We start from the raw sequence: 12,425 nt of genomic DNA, 5'->3' as shown, positions 1-12,425 counted from the left end.
CCAGGCACTATATAATGTACAGAGGGGAATAATGTAAATAATACCAGGTACTGTATACTGTACAGAGGGAAATAATGTACAGTGATACCAGGTACTATATACTGTACAGAGGGGAATAATGTCAGCAATACCAGGTACTATATACTGTAGAGAGGGGAATGGTGTCAGCAATACCAGGTACTATATACTGTGCAGAGGGGAATAATGTCAGAAATACCAGGTACTATATACTGTACAGAGTGGAATAATGTCAGTAATACCAGGTACTATATAGTGTACAGTAATACCAGGTACTATATACAGTAGAGAAGGGAAAAATGTCAATAATACCGGGTACTATATACTGTACAGAGAGAAATAATGTCAGCAATACCAGGTACGTTATACTACATACAGAGGATTAATATCTGCAATACCAGGTACGTTATACTATACACAGGGGAATAATGTCTGCAATACCAGGTACGTCATACTACACACAGGGGAAAAATATCTGCAAAACCAGGTACGTTATACTATACACAGGGGATTAATGTCTGCAATACTAGGTACGTTATACTATACACAGGGGAATAATGTCTTCAATACCAGCTGCAATATAATGTGCAAAGGGGAATCATATCCGCATTACCAGGTACTATTTACTGTAAAGAGGAGAATAATGTTAACAATACCAGGTACGTTGTACTGTACAGAGGGGAATAATGTCTGCAATACCATGTACGTTATACTATACACAGGGGAATAATGTCAGCAGGTACGTTATACTATACACAGGGGAATAATGTCTTCAATACCAGCTGCAATATAATGTGCAAAGGGGAATCATATCCGCATTACCAGGTACTATTTACTGTAAAGAGGAGAATAATGTTAACAATACCAGGTACGTTGTACTGTACAGAGGGGAATAATGTCTGCAATACCATGTACGTTATACTATACACAGGGGAATAATGTCAGCAGGTACGTTATACTATACACAGGGGAAAAATGTCTGCAATACCAGGTAAGTTTTGCTACACAGGGGAATATTGTCTGCTATACCAGGTACGTTATACTATACACAGGGGAATAATGTCTGCAGTACCAGGTACGTTATACTATACACAGGGGAATAATGTCTGCAATACCAGTTACGTTATAGTACACAGAGGGGAATAATGTTTGCAATGTCAGGTACGTTATACTATAAACAGGGGAATAATGTCTGCAATACCAGTTACGTTATACTACACACAGGGGAATAATGTCTGCAATATCAGGTACGTTATACTATACACAGGGGAATAATGTCTGCAATCCCAGGTACGTTATACTCTACATAGCGGAATAATGTTAACAATACCAGGTACGTTGTACTACACACAGGGGAATAATGTCTGCAATACCAGGTACGTTATACTATAGACAGGGGAGTAATGTCAGCAGGTACGTTATACTATACACAGGGGAAAATGTCTGCAATACCAGGTACGTTATACTATACACAGGGGAATAATATCTGCAGTACCAGGTACGTTATACTATACACAGGGGAATAATGTCTGCAATACCAGGTACGTTATAGTACACAGAGGGGAATAATTTCTGCAATATCAGGTATGTTATACTATACACAGGGGAATAATGTCTGCAATACCAGTAACGTTATACTACACACAGGCGAAAATGTCTGCAATCCCAGGTACGTTATACCATACACAGGGGAATAATGTCTGCAATACCAGTTACGTTATACCATACAGGGGGGAATAATGTCAGCTATACCAGGTAATATTTACCATACATGTCAGCAATACCAGGTACTATATAACGTTCAGAGGGGAATAATGTCGGCAACACCAGGTGCTATATACCCCGGAGGGGGGAATAACATATGCAATACCAGGTGCTTTATAATGTATGGAAGCGAAGTAATATCTCTAACACCAGGTGCTTTAGAATGTAGAAAAAGGAAGTAATATCTGCAACACCAGTCGATATATAATGTAGAGAAAGGAAGTAACATCTGCAGCACCAGGTGATATATAATGTAGAGAAGGGAAGTAATATCTACAGCACCAGGTGATATATAATGTAGAGAAAGGAAGTAATATCTACAGCACCAGGTGATATATAATGTAGAGAAGGGAAGTAATATCTACAGCACCAGGTGATATATAATTTAGAGAAGGGAAGTAATATCTGCAGCACCAGGTGATATATAATGTAGAGAAAGGAAGTAATATCTGCAGCACCAGGTGATATATAATGTAGAGAAAGGAAGTAATATCTGCAGCACCAGGTGATATATAATGTAGACAAGGGAAGTAATATCAGCAGCACCAGGTGATATATAATGTAGATAAGGGAAGTAATATCTGCAGCACCAGGTGATATATAATATAGAGAAAGGAAGTAATATCTGCAGCACCAGGTGATATATAATGTAGAGAAAGGAAGTAATATCAGCAGCACCAGGTGATATATAATGTAGATAAGGGAAGTAATATCTGCAGCACCAGTTGATATATAATGTATAGAAAGGAAGTAACATCTGCAGCACCAGGTGATATATAATGTAGAGAACGGAAGTAATATCTACAGCACCAGGTTATATATAATGTAGAGAAGGGAAGTAATATCTGCAGCACCAGGTGATATATAATGTAGAGAAAGGAAGTAACATCTGCAGCACCAGGTGATATATAATGTAGATAAGGGAAGTAATATCTGTAACACCAGTCGATATATAATGTAGAGAAAGGAAGTAACATCTGCAGCACCAGGTGATATATAATGTAGAGAAGGGAAGTAATATCTACAGCACCAGGTGATATATAATGTAGAGAAAGGAAGTAATATCTACAGCACCAGGTGATATATAATGTAGAGAAGGGAAGTAATATCTACAGCACCAGGTGATATATAATGTAGAGAAGGGAAGTAATATCTACAGCACCAGGTGATATATAATGTAGAGAAGGGAAGTAATATCAGCAGCACCAGGTGATATATAATTTAGAGAAGGGAAGTAATATCTGCAGCACCAGGTGATATATAATGTAGAGAAAGGAAGTAATATCTGCAGCACCAGGTGATATATAATGTAGAGAAAGGAAGTAATATCTGCAGCACCAGGTGATATATAATGTAGACAAGGGAAGTAATATCAGCAGCACCAGGTGATATATAATGTAGAGAAGGGAAGTAATATCAGCAGCACCAGGTGATATATAATGTAGATAAGGGAAGTAATATCTGCAGCACCAGGTGATATATAATGTAGAGAAAGGAAGTAATATCTGCAGCACCAGGTTATATATAATGTAGAGAAAGGAAGTAATATCTACAGCACCAGGTGATATATAATGTAGAGAAAGGAAGTAATATCTACAGCACCAGGTGATATATAATGTAGAGAAGGGAAGTAATATCTGCAGCACCAGGTGATATATAATTTAGAGAAAGGAAGTAATATCTGCAGCACCAGGTGATATATAATGTAGAGAAAGGAAGTAATATCTGCAGCACAAGGTGATATATAATGTAGATAAGGGAAGTAATATCTGCAGCACCAGGTGATATATAATGTAGAGAAGGGAAGTAATATCTGCAGCACCAGGTGATATATAATGTAGAGAAAGGAAGTAATATCTACAGCACCAGGTGATATATAATGTAGAGAAAGGAAGTAATATCTGCAGCACAAGGTGATATATAATGTAGAGAAAGGAAGTAATATCTGCAGCACCAGGTGATATATAATGTAGATAAGGGAAGTAATATCTGCAGCACCAGGTGATATATAATGTAGAGAAGGGAAGTAATATCAGCAGCACCAGGTGATATATAATGTAGAGAAAGGAAGTAATATCTACAGCACCAGGTGATATATAATGTAGAGAAAGGAAGTAATATCTGCAGCACCAGGTGATATATAATGTAGAGAAAGGAAGTAATATCTACAGCACCAGGTGATATATAATGTAGGGAAAGGAAGTAATATCTGCAGCACCAGGTGATATATAATGTAGAGAAAGGAAGTAACATCTGCAGCACCAGGTGATATATAATGTAGATAAGGGAAGTAATATCTGCAGCACCAGGTGATATATAATGTAGAGAAAGGAAGTAATATCTACAGCACCAGGTGATATATAATGTAGAGAAAGGAAGTAATATCTACAGCACCAGGTGATATATAATGTAGAGAAAGGAAGTAATATCTGCAGCACCAGGTGATATATAATGTAGATAAGGGAAGTAATATCTGCAGCACCAGGTGATATATAATGTAGAGAAAGGAAGTAATATCTGCAGCACCAGGTGATATATAATGTAGAGAAGGGAAGTAATATCTGCAGCACCAGGTGATATATAATGTAGATAAGGGAAGTAATATCAGCAGCACCAGGTGATATATAATGTAGAGAAAGGAAGTAGTATCTGCAGCACCAGGTGATATATAATGTAGAGAAGGGAAGTAATATCTGCAGCACCAGGTGATATATAATGTAGATAAGGGATGTAATATCAGCAGCACCAGGTGATATATAATGTAGAGAAAGGAAGTAATATCTGCAGCACCAGGTGATATATAATGTAGAGAAAGGAAGTAATATCTGCAGCACCAGGTGATATATAATGTAGAGAAAGGAAGTAATATCTACAGCACCAGGTGATATATAATGTAGAGAAAGGAAGTAATATTTACAGCACCAGGTGATATATAATGTAGAGAAAGGAAGTAATATCTGTAACACCAGGCATTATTTAATGTAGAGAAGAGAAATGTAATCAATATTGTAGAGGCAAAACGATGTCAGCGATACCAGGTACTATAGTTTGTATAGAGGGGATAGTAAGGTTAGCATCAACATCTCGACGGTGCGTATTGACTACCCGTCCACCTCCTTCAGGTACCAGTTGTTGTGGACGGCAGAGGAGCGCTTCCAGACAGAAGGACTGAGCTCCCTGAAGTACAGGAAAGTCAAACACGAGGCTAAACAGTTCTACACCTGGATTTTTGTTGACATAAATAAGAATGAATACAGGTAAAGTGTATTTGCAACAATAAGTAGTCACGTGGTATTCCGTATATATTTAACTGTTAGTTTTCGGTCAGATCTGAAGAACAAATATCACCTTTACTATATCCATGCCTCGTGCTCAGGGATCAACTGTTGACAGTGTGTGGGTGGAGGACGGAGGTGTATGTGCTTTTTTAAAAAAAAACAACAAACAACCCAAACTAATCTGTTCCCTATTTCGTATAAAAAACATTGTTCTCGGGTGTCTAAAAAAACGTCCAATGTGTTCTGATTTAGAAAACAACAACAGTGCTGTACTCTTTTAAGCGAAAGACATGGTATACTAACCCTAACCCCAACCCTAAACTAACCCTAACCCTAACCCTTGATATTCTGACCGAAAATTTTGGATATCCTACACAAAAATCGCCTAGGGACGTGTGGTGACTTCGAATTCTTTACGTCCATATTTGAGCATAAAGAGTACTCGCTACATCCATATATGGTCAAAACGAGTACTTGATATAACCATATATGGACATAACACAAATTTGATATATGGAAACGAACCATAATCATCTGGTACTAAAGATAATTACGCTGGCAACAATGCCGTCATTAGCGACGTTTCAGGGTATATATATTATGTGACGTGACGTAACGATAACGGTGATGGAAATGAATTAACGATGTTCTTGTTTTTTTTTCAGCCAAGCCATAGCTGACTTCACATAGGAACGTCCCTACTTCATCCCACGACCAAAAGTGCACAATGAGAGACATAAAGTGCATCGCGTGGCCACACATTGCACACTGAGAGACATAAAGTGTATCACGTGACCACACATTGCACACTGAGAGACGTAAAGTGTATCACGTGACCACACAGTGCACACTGAGAAACGTAAAGTGTATCACGTGACCACACATTGCACACTGAGAGACATGAAGTGTATCACGTGACCACACATTGCACACTGAGAGACATGAAGTGTATCACGTGACCACACATTGCACACCGAGAGACATGAAGTGTATCACGTGACCACACATTGCACACTGAGAGACATGAAGTGTATCACGTGACCACACATTGCACACTGAGAGACATGAAGTGTATCACGTGACCACAAATTGCACACTGAGAGACATGAAGTGCATCACGTGACCACACATTGCACACTGAGAGACATGAAGTGCATCACGTGACCACACATTGCACACTGAGAGATATGAAGTGTATCACGTGACCACACATTGCACACTGAGAGACATGAAGTGTATCACGTGTCCACACATTGCACACTGAGAGACATGAAGTGTATCAAGTGACCACACATTGCACACCGAGAGACATGAAGTGTATCACGTGACCACACATTGCACACTGAGAGACATGAAGTGTATCACGTGACCACACATTGCACACTGAGAGACATGAAGTGTATCAAGTGACCACACATTGCACACTGAGAGACATGAAGTGTATCACGTGACCACACATTGCACACCGAGAGACATGAAGTGTATCACGTGACCACACATTGCACACTGAGAGACATGAAGTGTATCACGTGACCACACATTGCACACCGAGAGACATGAAGTGTATCACGTGACCACACATTGCACACTGAGAGACATGAAGTGTATCATGTGACCACACATTGCACACTGAGAGACATGAAGAGTATCACGTGACCACACATTGCACACTGAGAGACGTAACGTGTATCACGTGACCAGTGACCACACAGTGCACACTGAGAGACGTGAAGTGTATCACGTGAACACACATTGCACACTGAGAGACGTGAAGTGTATCACGTGAACACACATTGCACACTGAGAGACGTGAAGTGTATCACGTGAACACACATTGCACACTGAAAGACATGAAGTGTATCACGTGACCACACATTACACACTGAGAGACGTAAAGTGTATCACGTGACCACACATTGCACACTGAGAGACATGAAGTGTATCACGTGACCACACATTGCACACTGAGAGACGTAAAGTGTATCACGTGACCACACATTGCACACTGAGAGACATGAAGTGTATCACGTGACCACACAGAGCACACTGAGAAACGTGAAGTGTATCACGTGATCACACATTGCACACTGAGAGACGTTAAGTGTATCCCGTGACCACACAGAGCACACTGAGAAACGTGAAGTGTATCACGTGACCACACATTGCAAACTGAGAGACGTTAAGTGTATCATGTGACCACACATTGCACACTGAGAGACATTAAGTATATCACGTGACCACACATTGCACACTGAGAGACGTAACGTGTATCACGTGACCAGTGACCACACAGTGCACACTGAGAGACATGAAGTGTATCACGTGACCACGCATTGCACACTGAGAGACATGAAGTGTATCACGTGACCACACATTGCACACTGAGAGACATGAAGTGTATCACGTGACCACACATTGCACACCGAGAGACATGAAGTGTATCACGTGACCACACATTGCACACTGAGAGACATGAAGTGCATCGCGTGGCCACACATTGCACACTGAGAGACATGAAGTGTATCACGTGACCACACATTGCACACTTAGAGACGTTACGTGTATCACGTGACCAGTGACCACACAGTGCACACTGAGAGACGTGAAGTGTATCACGTGACCACACATTGCACACTGAGAGACATGAAGTGCATCGCGTGGCCACACATTGCACACTGAGAGACATGAAGTGTATCACGTGACCACACATTGCACACTGAGAGACGTAACGTGTATCACTTGACCAGTGACCACACAGTGCACACTGAGAGACATGAAGTGTATCACGTCACCACACAGAGCACACTGAGAAACGTGAAGTGTATCACGTGACAACACACTGCACACTGAGAGACGTAAAGTGTATCACGGGATCACACATTGCACACTGAGAGACTTGAAGTATATCACGTGATCACACAGTGCACACTGAGAGACATTAAGTGTATCACGTGACCACACATTGCACACTGAGAGACGTAACGTGTATCACGTGACCAGTGACCACACAGTGCACACTGAGAGACATGAAGTGTATCACGTGACCACACATTGCACACTGAGAGACATGAAGTGTATCACGTGACCACGCATTGCACACTGAGAGACATGAAGTGTATCACGTGACACACAGTGCACACTGAGAGGACTGAAGTGTATCACGTGACACAGTGCACACTGAGAGACATGAAGTGTATCACGTGACACAGTGCACACTAAGAGGGCTGAAGTGTATCACGTGACACAGTGCACACTGAGAGATGTGATGTTCTTGATGTGTTGTGAAAAGCCGCTGTTCAGATACGATGTCAGTACACGGTAAGAAGCCACCCGTCATGGTTGTTGAGAAACGTTGTCAGGACAGTCCGACAAGAGCCTCTGTTCAGACATGTAGTGAGTATACTACACGAAACCACCTGAACATTGATATAGTGTGTGGATATAAATGTTCAACTGATATAGTGTGTGGATATAAATGTTCAATTCATATACTGTGTGGATATAAATGTTAAATTGATATACTATGTGGCTATAACTGTTCAACTGATATATTGTGTGAATATAAATGTTCAACTGATATACTGTGTGAATATAAATGTTCAATTGATTTACTGTGTGGATATAAATGTTCAATTCATATACTGTATGGATATAAATGTTCAACTGATTTACTGTGTGGATATAAATGTTCAATTCATATACTGTGTGGATATAAATGTTCAACTGATTTACTGTGTGGATATAAATGTTCAACTGATATACTGTGTGGATATAAATGTTCAGCTGATATACTGTGTGGATATAAATGGTCAACTGATATACTGTGTGGATATAAATGTTCAGCTGATATACTGTGTGGATATAAATGTTCAACTGATATACTGTGTGGCTATAAATGTTCAACTGATATACTGTGTGGCTATAAATGCTCAACTGATGTAATATGTGGATATAAATGTTCAACTGATGTAATATGTGGATATAAATGTTCAACTGATGTAATATGTGGATATAAATGTTCAACTGATGTAATATGTGGATATAAATGTTCAACTGATGTAATATGTGGATATAAATGTTCAACTGATGTAATATGTGGATATAAATGTTCAACTGATGTAATATGTGGATATAAATGTTCAACTGATGTAATATGTGGATATAAATGTTCAACTGATGTAATATGTGGATATAAATGTTCAACTGATGTAATATGCGGATATAAATGTTCAACTGATGTAATATGTGGATATTAATGTTCAGCTGATATACTGTGTGGATATAAATGTTCAACTGATGTAATATGTGGATATAAATGTTCAACTGATGTAATATGTGGATATAAATGTTCAACTGATGTAATATGTGGATATAAATGTTCAACTGATGTAATATGTGGATATAAATGTCCAGCTACTGTACTCGTTTTTAATCCTGCAATCGAATGAACCAGATGACAATATCGCTGTGCGAATTTGATTGGACTGTGCATAGACTCGTTTGTCCAGCCACCAGCTCGATCGTAGAGCAACCAGTGCCTGTGACGAGTTATATCCCGTCTATGTCCCTCCTATTGACCAATCAGATTCCACTTCTCATATCACTTGCAATTACTTTAAACAAGATGGCGGCGCCCTGTGAAGACGATATGATCGATAATAAAGATGTATATTCTAATAAAACGGGTTTTACTTCTTGATGTGCATCAAATAAAGTGAACGCATCGATTAACATGAACAGATTTGGAAAATATCAGTTCACGCTCACTTGTCGGTACACAACCAACCGAAATCTGAATGACAGTTAACGAACCGGACGTGATATCGCTATGCGATCTTGTTTGGACTATGGATAGAGTCGTTATTCCAGCCAAAATGTAACTGCATAGTTCCAGCCTAGTTCGGCAAGGGTTGTAACTGACTTTAAAAGACAGTTAACTCCATGGCCTCGGGAAGATTACTAGAGTAATGTGTGGATATAAACTTATCCTGAGTTAATCTATCCTATTGATATTCATTCACCTGGTTTTAGGTAAAGTGATACCATGTGTCTGTATAAATGTCATATTAATACCATGTGTGTTGGCAAATGCCATATTTTTTTTCCATGTGTGTGGGCAAATGTCATATTGATACCATGTGTGTGAGCAAATGTGATATTGATACGATGTATGTGGGCAAATGTGATATTGATACCATGTGTGAGGGCAAATATGATATTGATACCATGTGTGGGGGCAAATGTCATATTTATACCATGTATATGGGCAAATGTCATATTGATACCATGTGTGGGGGCAAATGTCGTATTGATACCATGTATGTGGGCAAATGTCATATTGATACCATGTGTGGGGGCAAATGTCATATTGATACCGTGTATGTGCGCAAATGTCATATTGATACCATGTGTGTTGGCACATGTCATACTGACAATGTACGATGGTAATTTGTTTAGTAAATCAAAGTAAACTACCTATATCATACCAACATCCCATATTGAGGTTATTTGTCTCACTTATGTCTCACTTATGTCGAGGGGTAAAATGTCGTGGACATATTGCCCAATGTACTCCACTGTACTCTATTGTACTCCATTGTACATATATTGCAGTTATACATCACACACCATTGTACATGTATTACACTTATACATCACACACCATTGTACATGTATCACAGTTATACATCACACACCATTGTACATATATCACAGTTATACATCACACACCATTGTACATATATCACAGTTATACATTACACACCATTGTACATGTATTACAGTTATACATCACACACCATTGTACATATATTGCAGTTATACATCACACACCATTGTACATGTATTACAGTTATACATCACACACCATTGTACATATATCACAGTTATACATCACACACCATTGTACATATATTACAGTTATACATCACACACCATTGTACAAATATAACAGTTATACATCACACACCATTGTACATATATCACAGTTATACATCACACACCATTGTACATGTATTGCAGTTATACATCACACCCCATTGTACATGTATTACAGTTATACATCACACACCATTGTACATGTATTACAGTTATACATCAAACACCATTGTACATGTATTACAGTTATACATCACACACCATTGTACAAGTATTACAGTTATACATCACACACCATTGTACATGTATTACAGTTATACATCACACACCATTGTACATGTATTACAGTTATACATCACACACCATTGTACATGTATTACAGTTATACATCACACACCATTGTACATATATCACAGTTATACATCACACACCATTGTACATGTATTACAGTTATACATCACACACCATTGTACATGTATTACAGTTATACATCACACACCATTGTACATGTATTACAGTTATACATCACACACCATTGTACATATATTGCAGCGATACATCACACACAATTGTACATATACTGCAGTGATACATTACACACCATTGTACATGTATTACAGTTATACATCACACACCATTGTACATGTATTACAGTTTTACATCACACACCATTATACATATATAACAGTTATACATCACACACCATTGTACATGTATTACAGTTATACATCACACACCATTGTACATGTATCACAGTTATACATCAAACACCATTGTACATATATAACAGTTATACATCACACACCATTGTACATGTTTTACAGTTATACATCACACACCATTGTACATGTATCACAGTTATACATTACACACCATTGTACATGTATTACAGTTATACATCACACACCATTGTACATGTATTGCAGTTATACATCACACACCATTGTACATATATTGCAGTGATACATCACACACCATTGTACATATATCACAGTTATACATCACACACCATTGTACATGTATTACAGTTATACATCAAACACCATTGTACATGTATTACAGTTATACATCACACACCATTGTACATGTATCACAGTTATACATCACACACCATTGTACATATATCACAGATATACATCACACACCATTGTACATGTATTACAGTTATACATCACACACAATTGTACATATATCACAGTTATACATCACACACCATTGTACATATATTGCAGTTATACATCACACACCATTGTACATATATAACAGTTATACATCACACACCATTGTACATATATTGCAGTTATACATCACACACCATTGTACATATATCACAGTTATACATCACACACCCTTGTACATATATCACAGTTATACATCACACACCATTGTACATATATTGCAGTTATACATCACACACCATTGTACATATATCACAGTTATACATCACACACCATTGTACATATATCACAGTTATACATCACACACCAT

The 12,425-nt window shown here is 38.4% G+C and overlaps 2 protein-coding genes across 3 annotated transcripts in view; both read left to right on the top strand.

Moving 5' to 3' along the window:
- LOC139470999 (beta-1,4-N-acetylgalactosaminyltransferase bre-4-like) overlaps positions 1–5,910 on the top strand; it is a 37,939-nt gene extending 32,029 nt beyond the window's left edge. Inside the window, exons 7-8 of one of the 2 annotated variants that reach the window (XM_071253310.1) lie at positions 4,905–5,039; positions 5,726–5,910. In XM_071253310.1, the coding sequence (XP_071109411.1) occupies positions 4,905–5,039; positions 5,726–5,750 (160 nt within the window). In that variant the 3' untranslated portion in view covers positions 5,751–5,910. Of the gene's footprint in view, positions 1–4,904; positions 5,040–5,725 lie in introns of those variants that run through there. The other variant, XR_011653816.1, reaches the window with a different exon arrangement.
- The window catches only part of LOC139458529 (beta-1,4-galactosyltransferase 4-like), a 72,342-nt gene that overhangs the window by 38,549 nt on the left and 21,368 nt on the right, over positions 1–12,425 (top strand). The gene's annotated exons all lie outside the window — the stretch shown is intronic.

The sequence above is a fragment of the Haliotis cracherodii genome, unplaced genomic scaffold (genome assembly GCF_022045235.1).
Source record: "Haliotis cracherodii isolate W230 unplaced genomic scaffold, xgHalCrac1.p SCAF_1, whole genome shotgun sequence".
NCBI classification, from domain to species: Eukaryota; Metazoa; Mollusca; class Gastropoda; order Lepetellida; family Haliotidae; genus Haliotis; species Haliotis cracherodii.
The sequence above is the reverse complement of the archived record's forward strand: the minus strand, read 5'-3'. Positions and strand labels throughout refer to the sequence as shown.